We start from the raw sequence: 21,903 nt of genomic DNA on the forward strand, positions 1-21,903 counted from the left end.
CCCAGAGCAATTCGCGAACAGTGTTCCATTAAAACGTCTGGCAGAGGCAAAGGGTTTAAAACCGACATCTTTATTTTTTTTTCCCTTCACACACGTACACGGCAGACGGCTGCTGAGCTCTCCCCCCGCCCCCAGCCGCCTGACAGATAACACGCGGCGCGGAGCAGCCCCGCGGCACCCAGCGGCACCGAGGGAGCCTCCGGGAGGACGTGAGGAGAGGCCGGGGTGGTTATAAAAACTGTTTTCTCAAGCACGACACAAAATGCTGACTGCGAGACAAAAACTGAACTCAAGGCAGAGTTTAGAAACACATCAAAAGGAGGTAGTACGCAAATCATTTCTAGGGTATACCCATGCCAGGGACCCCGGGGGGGATAAGGCATAAAGCAAATAAAGAAGGCATTCAACAAATAAAATAAGTAACTGAAGCCCAGCACAAAAAGTAGGTTATCTTCTGGGGTTCATGAACTATGAACACAGAAAAGAAAAAAACAAACTATCACTCCACGCTGGGTATTTTGCACTGGATACGGGGCATTCAGAGATGCCGACGCTCATATCCGGGCCCAGCTTTTTGATCTCTCCTGGAGAGGCACTCAGTGCCTCCCACTCTCTCATCCACCACCTCAAACGCTTCCCCAGGTTTGTTCTCAGCTGCGACAGTGACAACAGGGACCCGAGTGCACTGCGCACAGGGGCGGGAGGTGCTGTACGGACACAGCGCACTGCCCAGATCACGCATTTGAGTGGGAAGAAAAGATTTCTGTTAACATTGATCAGTTTGTATGCCCACATTCACAACTTTAAAGTAGTATTTCCAGAAAGTATTGGATTAAAAACATGCCCATGTTTGCCTAATATTGCCATGTAAAAATAAAACAAAACAAGTTTATCTATTGACTTGAAAAAAAATCCAAGCCTGCACAGAGCTATGTTAGAGAGCTTCAAAGACTGAAATTCGACTGAACCAGTAATATGAACAATGGCATATATGTAATGAAATAAGTGCAAAAAGATCCTTTCCATTATTTTACACTTTCCCAAATGCAACAGGTTATCATGTAGTGTTTACACAGTAAAAACTACAATATTTTCCAAACTTCTCCACACTGCTCAGAGATGTCACCCATGCGTTCCACTCAAATACAGAAACTTTAAATATTCTATTAAAAATAGCTTTTTTTAATAAATCACAAGTAAGTAGAAGGCAAATATACCAGAGTATGCATAGCTTTCAAAACTTAAAGTATATCATGAGCAATTGAGTATCCTTCCTCATTTATCTGATGCAATGCATCTCATTTACAAGTCAAGATTTTGGGACAACATCACAATTTTGGAAATACATACCAAAGAACACTTATGGGAGAATGAAATTTAGAGGACAAAAATAAGTCATATAAATCATGTGTCTTTAGAACACACATGCTGTATGCTCTGAGCTTCCCTGAAAAAATTAGTGCAATTCAGTGCATATACGGAATTAAATCAAGAGGCGGTATACTTTTATTCCTTTGAAAAAAACACTGTTCTAAAAATATTCAGATGTCCTCTAAACTTTGTTACTTTATGGAACTATAGCTTTAAATTTAGTTTTCATATGCAAAATATTTACACTTTATAAACTTGTAGAATTTCTAATAAACTATATTATATATACTTCCACAAAACTTAATTTATATATAATCCTATTACATCTTGCAGATCAAAACTCACCACGTGTACAATAATTTACAATGACAGAAGCCTTGAACATCAAATCATGTCCTCTAAAATAACAATATTAGAGTCCTCTACAGATTCAGAATTGCAATATTTCCTGGATTGCCTGAATACCATTAAACTTCTGAGAATATGCAAAATTTTAATTCAATATCAAGTAGCAAGGTTTGTGCTGTTGTAAGAAATGCTTGCAACTACTCAACAAATACCTGAAAGGAACAAATTAAAGGTTTACAAGAAGCCTCTGAAATGAAGGTGTGAAACTAGAATTCACTGGAAGATTCAATATAAGTGCACACACTATATGCAAGTCTTGTTTACTGAAGTCCCTTAAATACTTAAGAATAAATTCATTGAACAAAAGTTAAATTAAACTGTAAGCTATAAGTGTACAAGTTTTCAACAGTATTTGCAACTGAAATTTTTTTGCCTACTTTGGTATCAAAGCTCCTTTAAACAGGCACATTTACTTTTAGAAGACAAACACAAGCTTTAATACTATGGCTGTTGTTGGATATTTAAGCAATGTCTCTGTGGGTCTGTTTTTAATTATACAAATCTTCTTTAGAACCATTTTATTCTGTATTAATCCAATGAACCAATATTGCTGGCAGTGATAATTTGCAATACACTTCAGTGCTGAACAGTTAGCTGAAACAGGACTCCTCAGAATCCAGTACAGTTCTAATTTGTTTTAAAGAAAAAATAAATCAATTTACAATAAAAAATAGAATTTTCTTTTATTTTTATATCTACTGAGCTATCTGAACGTTTTAATTAGAAGCTTATCAGTGAAATCCCTTCCATACTTCTGTTTATTTTGAAAAAGGAAAATTTTGAATTCTCAGGTAACCAGAAAATTTCAACACTTCCCTCTGAAATATTACAATAGAATTTATTTTTATCTCATGAACTCCACAAATGTATTCCTAATAGGAATACACACATACCTAATTTTACACAATGTGAATATTCCTGTTACCATTAATGTGTTTATTCATGACATGTAAGACTGAGCATGAATTTCCTTACAGGAACATAACCTACAATGTAATAAATTAAAGCATTCTTATGAAAATGATAAATCAATTTAATTTCAATTGTACCAGACTTTCCAAAATAACTCTCAAAACCCTCCATAACTGGAAGTTAATTAATAATGTTCCCAGTCCACAGGTTCTGAAAGGCACATAACTGAAGAGTTGGTTTGTTTGTTTTGAAGTCCTCCTCCAATGAAGACAGTCTAAAATAATTTGTGTTAGGACAGTCTAATGTAAGGCATTAAAATATTCCTCTTTATGCTATAGATCTATGTAAAGCACCACTTGCTATTACAGCACAGAATGAAGCCAACATTTTCTTCAAAAATGTGTTTGTACTTGGGACATCATTTGCGAGGGAGATGCTGATGAGGTCGATGAGTTGGATATCTTAGAATTATTTGTGATCTGTAGTTCTTCAAGCCTCCTCATATAATCATCACGTAGCGCAAGGAGCTCCATGTAACGCTGCTCCACTGGATTTGGCTGCTAGAAAGAGATCTATATTAGTCTTATCACTTTAGTCCAACTACTTCTGCACAGTTAGGCTGCTGTAGTATTTGTGTTTTCGTGGCATTACTCAGTATTTGTAGTTTCCAACCCATGGGCTGTAGCTAAACAGAAATATTTGTTTCTATAATGCAAGAGCCCTCTGCCTTCCATTTGTTCTCATCCAAGGAAAATCTTTACCCAAAACAGTTCTTCCTACCTCCATAAAATAAGCCAGCAATTCCCGGAGCATATGGATTATATTTTCTTACTATCTAATATTGTGTGGAAGATAGGTCTGAATACCTTGTCTGAAAGCTTTTCTCTTCTTTACTTATTAAAAGGTTTTCAATTCCAGAGGTCAGATATCTCACAATCTGCCCCAAAAAGTGTTTAGCCAGAAAATTTTAGCTACACTGATCAGATTAAGATGAAACCCATGTCTCCAGATTAAATAACTTCCCTTACTGATGAAATTTACTTCAGTTTTTAATAGTAAATTTGCAACTTTGTGTAAACAAGTGAAATAAATGCAAAACTTGATACAGTGTATTCTGCAAGTAAACAAGAATGTGTTTAAAATCAATTGTTCTAGCTTTCAAGAGACTACTCACAGAAAGAGCATTTTAACTGTTTTTAAGTCTAGCATCATTTTTCAAATTGAGTAATGAAACAAACGGAAAAGAAGTATTAAAAATGTCCAAGGCAGATAGAGAGCCTACAGTTACTTTCAGCTGTATACACCTGTCAAGAGGGTGCTGCTGTTTCACAGCTAACTGCCTGTAATTAAGTGATTAGCAGTGCAGCTTCAGGAGCCAATATAACCGCTTCACCAGTTCAGAAACAGCTAAACCAGCACTCTGAGGTGCACGGCTCACTATGCACCCCAGACAAGGATGGCGATGGATGCTGAAGCAGCTGTGGCAGCTGGATCAATAGTGAACATAGTTACTACGATGATCAGAGATGTAGGGTTAATGACATTGCTAGTGACAGACTGCTCTTGAGTAGAGTGAAGTCTGATGCAGAACACACTTCTCAGTAATGGCACTAAGAAAGGTTATTGAAAAACTGGTTCAGGCCACACGTCCACTATTCGGTTGTTTAACTCAAGATGGAGCGTACATTTCATGTGCAGCAAAAAAAAAATTGTTGCATTTTGTATACAAAAATGGTGAAAATGAGGCACCAGTAGCAGCAGCATACGAGACTATCACAAGTTTGCAATTCTAATAAGTAACTCCTGCCAAAAACCTTTCCTTAATAATGGCAAAGAGCATTTTTAAGTAGATTTACAGCTAATTTGCATGCCCTATAATCTTTCACTTTCTAAAATAAATCTTTGGATTCACCTTTTGCAAAATGCCCTCATCTTTCACTGCAAACAACAAAAGCTTTAAAACTAGAATTTCAAATTAAAGCTGGAAACATACTTGTAGGAAAATATAGCAACTGTCTGGCTTTCTTGCAGCCTCTTTACAACACTTTAGTGTTGTAAGTAATACGGGAGATCAGCTGCAGAAAAGGAATTGCGTTGCTTGAAAACTCCCAATTCATTCCAGAAGCTGGATTGCAAAGTCTGCTTCTGTCAAATACATTGCGCCTCTATCTCCTCCTACTCAGAACTCCACAACTTGTTAAGGATAAATAAGTCTCTGTACACTATCGTTACACGCCACATTGCTGAGATTTCTAGCAGGATTGTAACATACGTCAACTGCCCATATATTAAACATTCAAAGAACAGAACTGAACTATGTGTAATTTGATAAAAGCTTTTCTGTGTTTCCAATCTGATCCACTTGTATAATTTTCAATAACAGCTTTCATCCAAAAGTTACACAGTGTAAACGATGTTGGCTCATCAAAAGTTATATAAACAAAAAAAAAATCTTACCATAAGCTATCAATACAGATAGCAGTTTTGAAAGAAAGGAGCGAAGAGCTCATCTTAATTTGTAAGAGACTTCATACAGTCTCTTAGAAAAAGGAGACAAACTAAACAAATGCAACTAAGCCTGTTTGTGATGCTAATGCCCTAACTCTTCAGGGATCAGTAACCCCTATTTCTAAGGGTTGTCATTCACCCTTTAGTACCATCAAATGCCCTTAAAAATGCTCCCCCAACCCTGTCCCCAAGAAAAGGGGCTAGAAAGAGCTTGAGGATAACTTGATACTAAGCAGTGAAATAAGCTCAGTGTTCCAAGAAGGGCTGAGTCAAAAAAAAAAAAAAAAAAAAGAACTGAATAATCTTTTTTACCTTTCTTCTCCATCTTTACAAATACAATATTAAAACCCTGAACAAATTACAGGTACTATTGTACAAGTCAGTTGTGACACAAAATCCTATTTCCGAAGTCTGAAAACACTTTGTACGTTATAGAGAATTTACTTACTTGTTGCCGAATTCTTGGGTTCCATCTGATGTAGTAATTGACCCAGAGCTCTAAATGACGCATACTGGCTACTGGATAGAGTGCTCGATTTAGTTCTTTCGTATAAAAAGGATTGGTGTATTTAGATTTTTCACTGTTTATCAAAGACCATAACGACAATGTTTTCTCAGTTACTTTCTAAAATGAAATTAAAATAAGAACAGTAAATATTTGCACAAAATCAGGAAATCCATCACAGAAGCCACGGTTGCATTCTAAAATGAATATACTTCAGATTTACTTAGAAGCATAAATAAGTTACTGTATTAGAAATATTCCAAAACCAGTGCTTGGTAAGTATTTTAGTGACTGCGTAGTCTTTAAGCTACCAAAACCAAGGAACTTACCATGCAACTATTCTATAACAAGAATAAAGCCAGTTCAAAACCACTGTCATACAAGGAATATAAACAAATACAACCAAAACTTTTTTTAATAACCTACAGTCAAGACAGCAATACAATTAAATTATCAGTGGTTTGACTAACCTCTTTTTCTCTAAGAGACTCACTGTTGTACAAGAAAGTACCAAACCGACAGCTGTACAAGTGATCCAGGATTGTAATCAAGAACTGCTCATTGAATTCAAAGGCTGTAGGAAACTAACAAGGGAAAAGACAAATTCATTCTTTCCATCATAAAAGCAAGGACATGCCCCGGTTAAAAAGCTAAAGACAGCATTTAGAAGTCTGAATACATAGATAAATAATTTTAAAGACAATTTAATATACTTATTAAGTATAATATATTTACTAAGTGTTCAGATGAGATGAGGTGTTCAACTTTCTCAAACTAGTCACCAAAACATAACTCTCCTCAAAATGTTCTAACTGCCTTTAATTTCTAAAAAGAATAATACAATACAGAGTAGTTACATTTTTACTAGCAAGACAGAATAAGATATCCATAGTGCGCTCCTTATAGTGCAGCACCATACAAGGAAAAGAAGGATTTAGCTCCTAATCCTTGACCCTAAATGAACTAAGTTTGCTGCTTTGTTTCATTACTTATTGAAAAACAGAACATTTAAATCACAGCACTCAATAGCTCCCAGGATTCCTTTTCAAGCTCTGACAAAACAACATTTGTCCCTGTATTTCAAGGGACAGCTTCACAAAAACAGTGAAATGAAACAACAGACCCTATTACGACAGATGCAATTCCTGTAAAGACATTCTGCTGGGTCATATCTCTCAGTATGTTTCTGAGAAGTCCATATCCAAGATACATCATTTACATTCAGAGGCAGTGGCATATGCAACAAGGTAACTACAGCTTGCATACCACTTGGAAACAGGGTAGAGAGATGGCATTGTTTAAAAGAAAATACACTCTTGACTACAGTGTCAGAGCAGTTGGGTATGCTGTCCTCTTCAAATACTTTAAAAAAAAAAATCTAGGTTTTTAATTTAGTAATCTCTTAACAACGTTACCTTCTGAAGAATGATATAACATACCTGTTTAGACATCTGCCACACACAATCAATAAACTGGAGAAAGATAGGTGATCTGTCTGCATCAGCATGATTTTTATCACCGTGGCCTATTCTCTGAAACGAAGCAATACAGCCTCCTGTTAAACAAAACAGTCTCTTTTATGGCCAATAGACATTGCTTCTTATTTTGCACTAGAATATTAATGCTTCTCTAATAGAGCAACCTGTTCTTAAGATTTCAAAATTAGTTACTGCACCAAGGAGGAGAGATTCAGATATACGGAAATTCTGCAAAAGTGTTCCAAAGATGTCTTGAGAAAAATTCCAAAGCGATAATGGTCCTGTTATAAAAACCTGCTAGTTGTTGGACAAGCAGAACTGTTAAAGCATCCATTACTTCACAAATAATCAAGACATATTTTGAACCATATTTACATAATAAGTTTGTCAAAAGCCAAGTTACACACTTTGTCTTCTTCTGTAATTTAAGCCACTGGAGAACATAGATCACCAAACTATCCACGCAGATTCTCCTCTTCCCCCTCCATCCTTGAACCTGAAGATTCACCCTGAGGTAGACAGTGAACACGAGCGAGCTCAAAGAAATCTTCATGTTCTTGACAAAAAAGTAATGCACATTTTTAAAATCTAGGTGAGCGGCTTATTCTCAGAAGTCCAAAGTAACAGTCAAAGGAATTCTCCCCACAGACAAAAAGTAGGTTTGGTAAGAGCTGTTTCCTTCCTTCCTTTTAACTTTTGACAGCTGAAATCAAATAAGAGATTCAGGGAAGAAAGATTCTATTAACTTTGTAATTCTGCTTGAATACACTTGCCTGGAGGAGACAAAAGAAGAACATGTATGTTGACCTACGATGTTGTCTATCTGCCTATAAGATAGCAGGCTTAATGTCTTAAGGACACGAAAACCGATAAAACCAGTATACTACTGTGTCTAATGATTTGCAAGATAGTTTAAACAAGGGACTGCAGCTGAACTCATTCAACAGTAGCAAATGACTAGAAAAGCACCATAGGGAAGACAAACAAACCGGGCTCCTTGCTCTCCAGTTTTCAGGGTTTAAACTACATGGTGTCTGTTAACAGTCATACATGTGTTCAGTAAGAAGTGAAAGCCCTTCCACTTTCACTGTGGTTAGGAGTTTTAGGATGTCTGAGTATCTTCCATCTATAATTATGTCTGTCTCATATTCCCTATATTAGAAGGCATTATTAGAATGACATTCCACATAGTGCACTATCCCAGTGATATAATAGCTTGCTAAGTTCACGATACATAGAAAAGTTGTGGTAGGGAATTCCTTCTCAGCAAAGAAATGTATTTTGTAGTTCATTAGATAGAAAATATAGAGAGGAACTACTAAGTAGTCTACTATTTAGTTATTTGGTTTAAAAACATTCAAATTGCAACCGTGGTAATGGGAAAAGATGAAGCTTGTTCTAACCCAGACAACAGAAGAAACACCCTGCTCTCCTCCAACTCCCCACCTGAGGGAAGGCTTAACAATAATGGTTTCCGAGATGAGGCTCACTAAATGCTGACTGCACTGAAGCACCTAGTCCCCACTATTAAAAGCCCACAGTTCTATCAAATAATTACCAAACTAAAACAGAGTGATCGAAATATTTTCTGCTTTCATTACCAGTTTTTATTCTACAGAACACTCCAGAAAAAGGACTACCTTCACTATAAACCAAACAACCCATCAAATCAAAATATACGGTATTCTCAGAAAACAGCAGATGGCTAAAGGAGAGTGGCCTTAACCATTTACAAAGATTATTACTTGAGTGAGCAAGTAAAATACTAGTTTAAGACAGAGCAAACGATTTAAATCACTCTTATTGCTGCTACATTGTCAGCAACGAAGCAGTGGACTGAGCTAGTCATCTGGAAGAGGTGTAAAAGTCCTGCCTCACTAACAGGAGAAAAACTTCATCTGTTGAGAGAGAACAAACTCCTTTGATTACTCAAACTAAAATTAATGTCTTAAAAAAATCATAGATTATTCAAATGTATTTGTAATGGTGAAGGACGCACAGATCTCTCTCTTTTGTGTTAAATCATAACATACGCACTAGGCTACAAGTCTGCTAGTGACACAACCTAATTTTACCTGCATCATGACTATAACATTAAAAAAAAAAAAATAGTATGAGAATAAAAAGGCAAGCCAGTGTTTTCCTGTGGCTATACCAAGACAGAATACTTCAAAGGTTTATATAACACATCACTACTTGAAGACTACAGGTAAATACACAAAAGACTGGACAGCAGTAGATATCATTCACAACAATCGAAATGCCAATCTCCTAAGCCTCAAAGCACCTCTAGCATGTCAGATCAAAGACTGCCGCAGCCTACAAGCACAATTAAATTGTGAAGTGATTCATGCTGAGTAGCTATACATGAATTTCCAAATGAATGAGGCACTCCTGCAAATGTAAAATAGACATGAAATACACACATAGGTATATTTTTCCATTTCTTGGTTTTTCCAGATTGCCTATTTTCCCAATTTTAGCAATATTAAGTAATACCTTTAGAATATTCCACTAAGGACAAATTGTCTGTGGAAATAACTTCTGATGAAGGTGTGGAGACTTCTTACTGTGAATTACAAGGTTCAGCATCAACAAGTAACACTGTTGTGAAGCTCCCAATTTATGTTTTATATTTACATATCCCAGGCACACTCTCCCTGGCAACCTATTCTGCTTCTCTAGGTTCCTCATACAGATTTCCTGGTTAAATGGTCAGCTGCCAAATTTAAGAGAAGTTCCACTAAGACTCTGAAAAGTTTCCTAACAGGGACACCCTTGACTTTGCATTATACATGGGTAGGATATTAGGGACTTGCTATAGACAATTTCTACTTAACTTTCTACGCATGTAGAAGATGACTGAACAGAACAAGAGCAAGCATTACCAGTGACCTGGGAATGTTTTAAATCAGAATTCCAAAATTATGAAAAGAATTATCAAACCTTGACACAACGAGTAGTTTAACGTTGAAGCTTTTTAGAATGTTCATGTTGCATGGCCCTTGCAATTATCTTCTAATTCTTACCGATGCAAATTTGTGTCCAAAGCTTATCCACTCTTTTTGCACCAGAACTTCAAAGCCTTCGATCGTTCTGTAGTAGCTGTCTAGCATCAACATGGCCAGCGACGTCAGCTGTGCTGTCCGGTCCCAGCCATCACTGCAGTGAACCAACACAGAGCTCCTTCCTGAGGACACCTTGTCTGCCACTTGAATAGCTCCTGTCAAGACAAGCTAACAAAGAGGAACAGACACCAAACAACACAGAAACCAGTGTTATCATTCTAACAACAACAGATTGACTTCTTTGTATCTATACAGTATCTAAATTGATACTGTTTCCATTAAAAGACCGAAAAGCATGGTGCAGTCAATTGGAAAATAATTTTCTAGGAGATCAAGTAAATTTCATGTACAAAAATAGAGAAACAGATTGGTTCTCTAATCCCTTAGTAAGATCTAATTCATCTCACAGCAAATTCTTAAAAAATGGGGCAGAAAACAGTAACCGCGATAAACTGAAGAACATAAGCTTCTTTTTTAAAGAAAGAGAGGATTTACCATAGGAAATACTCTCTAAAAATTCTGTATTTCACTTGGCTCATTTCTTTGAACTAGATTACTGAAATATCTCAGCTGTTGGAAAAAGGAACTTGCACCCTTCTAATGTGCTTATTTTCAAAATATTAACTTAAAATGAAAATTCTATTAACTAGTATTCATTACATAATACTCAATACTTTAGCATAGCTGTACTCAAGGCAAAGGGTTCAAAGGTCAACTAGTAAGAACACTGGTGAATTACCAGATTAAGTATTTTATTTGTGCTACAAGATGAAAATTATCAAACTTACAAATAAATTTACAAGATTTACAAAACCATAATTCACCAAATAAAATCACACACATGGTAACAGCTAAAGTAATTACTAATCCTTCACAATGACAGTTATCTGTAGTCCTGTATTGCTAGAAACCAAAATAAATCAGTTCTCACACATGTAAAGACAATCAGACTAACTGCATTCCTCTATTAAAGGCTGACATTTGACTTGAGGCAGACAATAAACATTGAATGTCACCTACTGTCACTCAGTAATGACATCTTACAACCTACTCTAAGACTAGTGGGCAAAAAGCCAACATTCAGTGATACTGTTTTTGTAGTCCAAGTAGTTTGATGGGTTCCATATCAGCACTATCCCAAAGTCCAGCAAAGAAACCAAGTCTGATACCACAGATTTGGACAAATGTTATTTGAAACAAACAGCAAAAAGTTACCTTTATATGTTCTAACCAATGGGTTGATTCCAGACTCGACAACCAGTGCGATTCTTCCACATTGGGATAAACAATGTCCTTCAACTTCTTCAAAGATTCCCTCATAACATGAATATTATGAATGTCCAAGAAGAAAAGTTCTGCATTGGGATATGCATCTTCACCTTCATATCCTCCCCCAGTTGCCTACAAACAAGAGATCAAAAATTAACTTTAGTCATATCTACACTGCTGTAGCAGCTTTTCAACAGAGCAAGAAGGGACTGAATGTTATATTTTATTTTGTAGTTGGGTAATATATAATTTCAGTTGCTCGTTTAAAACATCCGCTTCAGATACAAGCTTTGGAGGGGCAAATACTGGAGAAGAACACCCAGGAGCTTTCCTTTGTTCAAAAGGACAAAGTGTATTAAGATACAAAGAGATAATAAAGGTTAAATTAAGATATAAAGTACATCACACAAACACAAAACAGCAATTACTCATAACATAATGGATCACCACTTCCAGGGAACAGAATTGCTCATTCTTTGTTTCTGTATCAATTAGAAAGAAATTCAGTCAAAAGGATTTGCTTATTTCTTTACACCACTAACTCAAAAGACAGCAAATCTCAGGTTTACCAGTGCAAACTTGCTACCAAAAAAAAAATAATTTCCTGTGTTTAAACTGCCTAGTTATTAACTACTAAAATTGAACTGATACTTAAATGGGTAAAAATTATAAAATGTTAGGCCAAGTAAAATTAAATTTAAGAGTTCAGTTAGGAATAAGATATTTAGATAATTAAGAAATTCAAGAGTCACATAAGTAGAAAGTCTACTCTGCTGCTCTGTCAAAACATTTAGTTACCACCACAGCAGAGGATGTGCCTGGTCACAAAAGGAAGTGGAAAACCACACACATTTTAGGACACAGTGCCATTGATGAGGTTTTCCAAAGATAGCTGCAAAATCACAGTATTTCCTGCAGACAGCAAAAACATGCCATGCCATGAATTGTGACAGATAAATTTTGCCCTTACAAGTCATTACAGCCACCAACTATATATCAGACAGCAACCTAAAGTACCATATAGTCCTCCCCCATTAGTGCCACCTACATTTCTGCACAGCAGCACAGTATCTCTGTTCTATGCTCTCTACCTCCTTCCTCAGATGTGGGGGTATTCTCAGAGCTGCCAGGCTCTGCGCTAAAGGAAGTAATGATAGTATTCTTCTCTTTCCTTTGAGTATTATGAAGTCCTGGTGATGAATGACTATAATTTTAGCATCAGGGCTGCTGCAACTCCTACTGACTGTGTGGTCTTGACCTATGTACAAAGAACACAGGAATGCATGAGTAGCATAGCCCCAGATTTTGCTTATACTAATCTTCACAGCTGTTCAAGAAAACTTTTTTCAGTGCTGATCAACACTGGCTCGCACTCTGTATGCATCGTCCCTCAGACCCAGAAATGCACCCTACTGCGTTTCCTGCTATGATTATTTCATATTTAGACATATCAGGAGTCAATTATAACACAAGGGTGAAATACGCAGACCATTTAAAAAAGCTGAAACCTGTGCTTCATACTTCAGTAAGTATGTGTGTATAAAGTTTGGCCATAATACACCTGTGAAACAAATGAGGTAAGAATTTGAGTTTACCCAACAACTGAGGAAAAATTTAACTTAATGTAAGAATTGATATTCCTTCCACAAGGCAAACGGATTACATGTTTTGTTCACCCATAAAACTTCAGTGTGCAGAGGATAATGCAATTTGTAGAGTAAAATACAAGCAATTTAGGCAGACCCTCAAAATACAAACCATCAGATTAAAACCTAACCAAACAGCCCCTAGAATAGTGTCTCCAAAATAATGTGTTATATAAAAAGCAGCCTTATTTTTTTGCTTAATAAATTACATTCTCTACTATAGAGAAGAGGGCTGTAAAGGTACAGATGTGAATGTTTAAGTTACACAGAGCAACACACTAACATTGTCCCTCTTGAATTGTGAAGTAACTTAACATTTGTTACATATAAATCTCCTAGAGGCAAACAAGCTTTACCATTTCATATTCCTTTCAGCACAAACATTGAAGAGGACTCATTCCACCAAATTAGTGTTCATTTTGTGCCAAAAACCTATTCAGAAGCTAGAATTCCTTCTCTCCCAGATAAGCACACTCCTTGTCTCACTAACATCTCAAACGCTCTTGAGCTCCTATCTCTCATGCTCTTTGCTGTGCAGACACACAACTTCACTAGGAAGTACTGCAGAGCGCATCCACTTCATTTGTGCTGGAAGTTCAGTGGGTAACGGACCATCCTAGACATGGAAGGAGTGAAGTTGGTACATTCTCATATGAAGAAAGCATTAAGCTTGTGTCCTTCATCTCCTCTCCCTAACTAGGCTTTTCATCTAAACATGGAACACATCCAAATACAGCACTGACACACTGTGACTGGCATTATCTGAGCATGCCTGAACAATCTCATCCTCACCAGAGTTGAGGGGGGAGGGCCAAAGGGGAAATCAAGGCACAGGAACACCTTTTCTTCTTGAAAGGTTGGACCAGATGATCGTTTGAGGTCCCTTCCAACATGGCCTGTTCTATGATTCTGATCCCATTTCAGCTTTGGTCACACATTAGCAAAGAAACGGTCACTTTGTCAGACGGAAACACTACTGCTGTTACTGCACTCATCAACTACAGGCACATAGGTACCTAGGTATCCAAGATCATATCCATACTGCTGTTCAGAGTGCAAAACCATAAATTAACTTATTAATCACTTTCTCTTTATTTGCTGGATGTCTGGATATGTCTGAAGTGGTTCAATTAATGGTTGGGAAGAACCAACCAAAGGATGCCCACCAGTGGGCTTGGCTTTATGCACACAGCCTTTCCAGGACAGAACTTTCCCAGAGGACATGAAGCAGAGCTGTGGCTTGCACAGAGGTGTCGTGTCACTCCAACAAGAGGACATGTTCTACAGCTCATCTGCCTCACAGTGCAGAGCGTAGTCGTATCTTACTTCAGTCCTATGCTAAGATCCATGCTTGACTGATAACACAGAGGGTAAAGTGTATCTGGAAATCCACATATGGTCCTGAAACCCTGCTTATGACCTACTTTAGGCACTCCTGTCCTTTCACAGCCTTGAGCACACTCCTGTCCTTTCACAGCCTTGAGCATTGGTATTTGATTATGTCAATATATATTTGATTATGTAAATTTATCTACATTAAGATTACTACTGTTCCCAAAAACTTCCTCACAGAAAAAATCAAACCAAGTCTCCTCCCCACCCCCCTTCACAAGTACTACTATTAAGCATCTGTTTACCTTGTTCGCAACTGCATTGACATTGGGTCTAGCATCATAGATAGTCAGTTTTGAGATCTGCCCATTAGCTTCCCTGATGATATCCAGATATCTTTCATCATCTTTATTCCGCTTGCCACTCATTCCAACAAGGGGTTGACTGCAGCGCATAATAACAGCTTGAGTCTCTGGATGAATCCATGACAGAACCTAGTCACATGTCAAACACACATTAGAAGAAAAACATTATATTAAAAAAATCATAACTGAAATTTTAAGGTTACATCCTTTAAAACAGATCATATGAAAATTAATACTTTTAATTTTATTTCTTCAAAATATAATCCCCAGACATTTCAACTGCTTGCACTTTAGTCTCATAAAATTTAATAATAATAATCTTTAAGAGTTCATTCTCTTACATATTTAACTCTTATTGAAATTATAATTACCTATATAATCCAGTATATTTAACATTTTCTGACAAGTCTTAGCTTGCACAAATAATTCTGAAAAGCAAACTGTAAACAAACATAGCAATGCCTGCTGAAACTAGGAAACTATTCAGAAGAAGGAACTCATTGTAGAAACAGTGACTAAGATGTTCCAATTCTACAAGACCAACTTTTCCCTTTTTTGGGTAAAGAAGGAAAGTTGAACCTTTCTGCAGTATCCTGAAAGTTTCCCGTTTTCTTTAAAGTACATTTTGTTCCTCAGCCCTGTTTACAGAGAGGAGGCACTGGAGCAGAGTGCATGCTGCCTTTGTTGTTCTCTGAGCCAGAGGGGACTCACCACAAACAAGAGATAGTGAGCTGCCTGGGGACCACATTGCAGTGCAAGAGATTAAAGATAAGCACCCCAAGAAGCAGGAAAAAACTCAAACTTCATTGTTGAGGAATATTAAGAAACAGTATTCTCACTTAGTCTGAAAGCTGTGGGTTACAGAGTGAAAGAACAACAAAAAAATAATCCTCAGGAAGTATTCACTCCTGAAACACACTGAAATATACCCTTTAGCTGTATATCTAGAAATGAGACCTGTCAGTGTGTGTGCGGGTGAATATGATAGGTTATTTCCTGACAAGAATAAAATTACTATTACCAAGGAAATGACTCTCATTGTGCAGGCACACAATAGCCCAAGCTCTGTCATGAATTTATCAGATGACAGAGAAGATACAGCTAGGTATAAGAACTATGTGTGCACACTATATATTTAACATATGTATTTTATACATGCTATAAATTATACATATATAATGTGTGTATATATGTATATATAGTAAGTTATATATGTGTATATATAGTAAATTTATAATTATAGGCCTAGTCTGTCAGTAAACACCACCTAATAAATACTTATCATATTGAGTTTCACATCTGTTTGAAATTAGCTGAGATTCAAGGCAGCTTTCTGATTCTGGCTAAGAACCTAGCACCTCTTCCGAGTTTGCCAAATTGAAATATTAGTTAAAACAGACTGTATTGTGATAGAAATTAACATTTTCTATAGTGCTGTAAAAAGCTGATATATAAAAATTCTTTTACCTCAAATAATTTTAGTGACAGAAATACACACAAAAAGTCAAATGGGTTTAACTTGAATTCCACAACCCAACTTAAAAGAATAAAAAGTCCAAGAATTCACTACAAAGACTATGCACGAGGTCATATTTTAGGACTAACCATTGGAACTGTATTTAAATGCCATGCAATTTACTTACAGGAGGATAACATTTGCTATCACTTTTCATGTGCATCCAACAATGGTCAACAAACTAGTACAGATGGCAGTCTATAGCTCATACTTCATTAAGAAAAGGGAATCTGCAATGCTGGCAGTTGTTACTAGAAAAGTCAAGTTAAAACCAACAAAACTGGAATGGGTGATTGCTATGGGGGAAAAACAGAAGCATGGCTTGGCCAACTAGTTTCAAGCAGTAAAAACTGCCCGCCAATCAAACTATTTTGCTGTAACCATTTCCAAAAAGCAGCACCCTCTGTGTTGTGTTCAGCAAGAAGCTGAACTTAAAACTAGCTACACTATAAGGTAACTTTCATCACATAATACTTACCGGGATTCTATTTCGGGACCTAAAGGCAGCAACTTTCTTGAGATCATCATCTGTTGCGTTATATGGCACTACTAAGAGCGATGGATATGTGTCACACAGTCCGTAATGTTCATTAATAAAAGTAACTCGCCACCGTTCATTAGGTAGACCCTAAAATGTAACACAAAGTTTTGCAATGTATTTTGGACTGCATAAATAATAATTCTGCTCTTGAATTTTATATGACATTATGGCCACATGGTGGCAACAACCTACCAATTTAACCTGACTACAGTACTGTTTCAAAACAATAGAAGAAAAAAGATTACAGGACCACACAGAACAGCTCGTTGCTGATGGATTCACAGCCTTAAACAACTGCAACAGCTATCTCATATACTCTCACCTACACAACTCTATTCTTACAACAAGTTTCAAAACAATGATTAAAACTAGTAGATTTATTTCTTGAAGTGTGGGATTGAGGAAAGAAAATTGCCTTCTCTCCTCCTTCAAAGCTCTGCCTTTCCATTTTGCCCGCTGAAAAGAGACTATGGTCTTGAGAAGACGGGGGAGGAAGTCTCATCTCAACCTTTCTTCCCTGTAGCCTGATACTACCTTCAGGTTAAAAAACAGATTCAGGGTAGCTTTCCTACTGAGAAAGAACGTCAAGGTACAGTCTGCTCAGTAAGGCATTTCACAAACAGCAGCCGGGAAATTGAGAAAGATTGATAAGCTCTCCACACATCCACACACACCGTGGGGCTTGTGTTGGTGTTTGTATTTTACCTTTCTGGGTCTTGGGCCTCTAAACCTTGAACCAAAAAACTATGGAGGGGAAAAAAAAAATCCAAGGAATTCCTTATTGTTTACTATTTAATTTTTTCTTTCATGTCAAATTTAGAGCAAAAATTAATTGTCTAAAAGACACTTTAAAATAAAATATCATCCTCTTTCATTGATATTTTTCCAAAATTACCTAAAAGAGCAAGGTAGAATACTGATAAACATATAAATAACTTCTGTAAAGCAACACTGTTTGTAAAATAAGCTGTTTTTTCTTTTTCTTCATATCAGGAAGTAAATCAAATGAAAACCAAATCAAATCTACATTTAGGACACTGTAGTTACATATCTGGCATGTTCTCCCCACCCCCCGCTCACTTAACAGCGGCACATTGTAAGAAGTATCAATAACCTCCTCCAAAGAGCAAAGACTACCTTCCTGTGACATTCTAATCTTTACAAAGGTTCCACTGTTTTATTTCTTTTACTTTTTTCAAGTTATATTTCCATCTTCTCCCATTCTCAGCTGCCCCCACGAAAGAGTTGATAAGAGAGATGTACAAACAATAATTCCTCTGTGTAAGTTGTCAGATATGAGAGCACCAGGCAACTGCAATTTTAATAACTCACTTGTCTCCTGTATTCGGACATTGGATTGTACACCATCCACCCATTTTCAGAGAACTTTTCTTCATTTAGAAATGCAAAAAAAAGCTGTAGGATGTAAAAGAAGCTTATTATACCAAACGGACTGAAAGCAGCAAATATGAGGGCTCATCATCAGCTATACTCTAATGCACACCACAAAACAGGACTTAATTTTCCATGCCAACCCCCTTCTCTCCATTTAAATCTGATAATTGTAAGACCGTAAGGCAAAGAGCAAGAAGTAACAAACATCCAGATCTGCTAATGAAATAATGAAAATGCAACAACAGTTAAACCAAGAAGTGACAAAATAATAGGAACTAAAAAAATTAAACTGCTGGATTTTTTTTACTGTCAGGAGGTTGAAACATTTCAAAATAGTTTATATTGGTTTCTTTCCCATGTTTCATATCCTCACCAAATAAACTAGTCTTCTCACCAAAACTTCTCCAATAAGTACAACAGCAATTAGTACATAAAATATTAGATGCAAAATTGAAAATGTAAAAAGGTTTTAATTGCTATTCATTGCCATGAGGAAGCAGCCTTCTTTCCACATCCCATCTCAATTGATCCTTACCAACAGAAATCTGGTTTACTGTAAAACCCCATGAAAATTAAAAAGTTGCCATTAAAAATGAAACAAAATATGTTGTTAGCAGGTTACACTATCTACTTTTCTCTTGCTTCATTGCTCGCTCTCAAGACTCATTTATAGAACATGGCATCCTCACACAGGATTCTGACAGCTTCCTCATACCTTTCAGCTTGTTTTTCCTTCTCCTTTAAACTGGTTCCAAGTGGGCTGTATCACCAACCCCTTTTTTCCTTGGTCTGTTTTTGCAGTTTATGATAAAAGCAAAAGTAATGTCTATTTTAAGAATATCCTTCATTGACAAAATTGATTTGGTGGCTTATGAATTCTTCAGATGCCAACTGGAGCACGAAACTAAGTTGTTGCAAAAAAAAAGAAAAGAAAATGCAGACGAGAATGTGTTGTCCTGAGCTAACTGAGCAACAGCACCAGAGCAGAAAGCATTCAAGAGCCCATCATAGCTCATTTGTAACAATAAAGCTGGAAGTCTTTTAGCTATTCAAAGACACTAAAAGAAGAAATTGAATGCTAAACTGAACATCCCAAATCTCCATCCTTTTCACAGGCATAGACCTGAACTAAGCAGAAATGCAGAAAACCTGTCAAGACAAAAAAACATGTTCTGAGGTGCCATGATTCCATCTACGGAGGTAAGGCAATGCTTCATGAGTGCTGCACGGGCCCACACGGAAATTTCTTCAGATCTTACAAACGGACACTAACAGCTCAAGGCAATTCTGTTTAGCCTAATATGTTACAGTGGTTTAAATGGTAAACACCTCTAATTAAAACACAAAACTGAATCCCTCCAAAAGGAGGGGCTTTTTCCTAGTGTATTTCAAATCAAGAAGTATTTTAAAAGGACATTACTACTCACACAAGATATTTTATCCCAATAGTTTTAGAAACTGGCATTTTAAATTATGCCAGTATTTCAGAGCAAGTACGTTCATTGGCAAGCTTGCAGAAGTAAACAATGCATTCCCAAGTTGTGGTTTCTGAATGTCTTCACCATTTTTAAAGGAGTAGGCTTTCAGTGTAAGTAAACATTACAGATTCCTTTGACCAAGTCAACTGCTATCAAGGGGGATGGAGGGAGGGATGAAGAAAGGAAAATTAAAGAGATGGACAATCAACTGTATCAGAAAAAAACCCCATTCCATTAGAAGCAAATGCAAGTATCAGAAGTTAATTAGAAAAACTGAAAAAGGTTGGTTGGTTTAATTGCAAACTAGGAATACAGCAAAACGGGAATATCACTGTCTAAGGCAGTAGATGCAACTGATTTGCTGAACCTATTAACAAATAGCTACACATAAGAATCATCCCCTCCTCCCCAAAGGAATTTGCTATATCCCAAAGAGCAACTATGCTAAGAATTCACCAAGGAACCAGAGACAAAGGCGAATCTTATAACAGTAGGAAATAGAAACACTGGAATCCTAACAGATCACTTAGAAGATGTTTCAAAGGCAGGAATGTGTTATTTATTTAAGTTGCTACTTAGCTGCAAGTTTCCTGGTGAGAACTTAAAAATTAACCAGCTAAAGCCCTGATAAGTAAAATACATGAGTTCGTTACAGTGCACTGTGATAGCTGTCACACAAGATTTTACTGCTAAAAATAAAGAAGGTGCTGCTCCAAACTAGAAATAAACAAATTGCAGCTATGCTGCTCATGTCACCCACAGAATAATCCACAAGAAATCCGATGGAAAAGCGTTGGGTTTTTTTTCACCTTTTAAAAACCAGGATTAAAATTACTATGCACGGGATGGACAGAATCCTTTCCAAAAGAACAGTGTCCTACTATATACAGCATGTTTCATTTAAAATGCTTCACTGTGGTTTGTACAGGTATACCTAAGCCAACTCTAGATTAGTTTGGCTGGATGCTAAGTACATGCAACAGTACAAGTTTCAGGTACACTCTCTGCTCAGTGTTTCAGGCAGCAAGTCTGAGCTGGCCTCCCTCCTCCAGCTAGCCAAAAGCCACTTGAATAAAGCATGGATTTACCTTAAATTATACTGATTATTGGTTTTATCTCACATATTCGTCTCAAAGCAGGACAGTTTGCAATCACTTCCAATGTACTGACCACATCTGTTCTAAGCCTGATGCTTACAGGCATAGAAGTGCTACATGTCTGATGGAAGAACCAATTAAAAATCATTTTCAAATTCCTTTCAGCTGCCATGGGAAACAGAAAGAAGAAATCAAAGCAAGCATTAAAGAGGTAAGAAATTTTTTAAAAAGTATAATAAACCACCACTGCAACTTATGGAGTGCAACGCTTGTGACTTAACTATACCTGTAGTTGGTAAAAACAAGTAAGACTTAGAATCATAGAATCACAGAATGGTTTGGGTTGGAAGGGACCTTAAAGATCATCTAGTTCCAACCCCCCCTGCCATGGGCAGGGACACCTCCCACTAGCCCAGGTTGCTCAAAGCCTCATCCAGCCTGGCCTTGAACCCCTCCAGGGATGGGGCATCCACAGCTTCTCTGGGCAACCTGGGCCACTGCCTCACCACCCTCACAGGAAAACAGCAAACTAAAGCCTCTTCTCATAGAATGGAAGTAGGGAATTAATTGCAGATCCAGAGTCTAAAAGCAGAAGACTACTGCTTCATGTTAAAAAATGCTTCAAAATCTTTTAACATTTTTGGTAAGCTACTTTTTATGCTTCACTGTGCAAATAATTGTTTACTTCCTTGCAGGTGCTACCCCGCAATTTCAACACACACAGTCTCTTTTTCAGTCCTCCTACAGACCAAGTGCTTGCCTTCAACATTCAATTTTTCATTACCATTTTGCACACAAAAATAATATGCGATACACTCATTGCTCACCACACAATGTAGTTCTGCAAGATAAAGGAGAGAGCAGCTGCAATCTGACAATATAGTTTGGCAAGCACTCTATTTACAAATAGTCATATATTTACTCTATGGAATCACAGTACATAAATACATGTTCTACTTGTACCTAAGCATATAACACATATACACCATTAAATATTTCACCAATCTTTATACA

At 36.9% G+C, this 21,903-nt stretch overlaps 1 protein-coding gene across 1 annotated transcript in view; it reads right to left on the minus strand.

Annotated features, from left to right (window-relative positions):
• Nucleotides 1-2,617: 2,617 nt before the first annotated feature.
• MTM1 (myotubularin 1) overlaps nt 2,618-21,903 on the minus strand; it is a 28,241-nt gene continuing 8,955 nt past the window's right edge. Inside the window, exons 6-14 of the mRNA XM_010084438.1 lie at nt 18,252-18,335; nt 16,857-17,006; nt 14,803-14,991; nt 11,466-11,651; nt 10,212-10,418; nt 7,144-7,236; nt 6,175-6,288; nt 5,648-5,824; nt 2,618-3,251 (exon numbers count right to left, since the gene is read on the minus strand). Of these exons, the coding sequence (XP_010082740.1) occupies nt 3,084-3,251; nt 5,648-5,824; nt 6,175-6,288; nt 7,144-7,236; nt 10,212-10,418; nt 11,466-11,651; nt 14,803-14,991; nt 16,857-17,006; nt 18,252-18,335 (1,368 nt within the window). The 3' untranslated portion in view covers nt 2,618-3,083. The remainder of the gene's footprint in view (nt 3,252-5,647; nt 5,825-6,174; nt 6,289-7,143; nt 7,237-10,211; nt 10,419-11,465; nt 11,652-14,802; nt 14,992-16,856; nt 17,007-18,251; nt 18,336-21,903) is intronic.

This window comes from Pterocles gutturalis, unplaced genomic scaffold (genome assembly GCF_000699245.1).
Source record: "Pterocles gutturalis isolate BGI_N339 unplaced genomic scaffold, ASM69924v1 scaffold49040, whole genome shotgun sequence".
NCBI classification, from domain to species: domain Eukaryota; kingdom Metazoa; phylum Chordata; class Aves; order Pterocliformes; family Pteroclidae; genus Pterocles; species Pterocles gutturalis.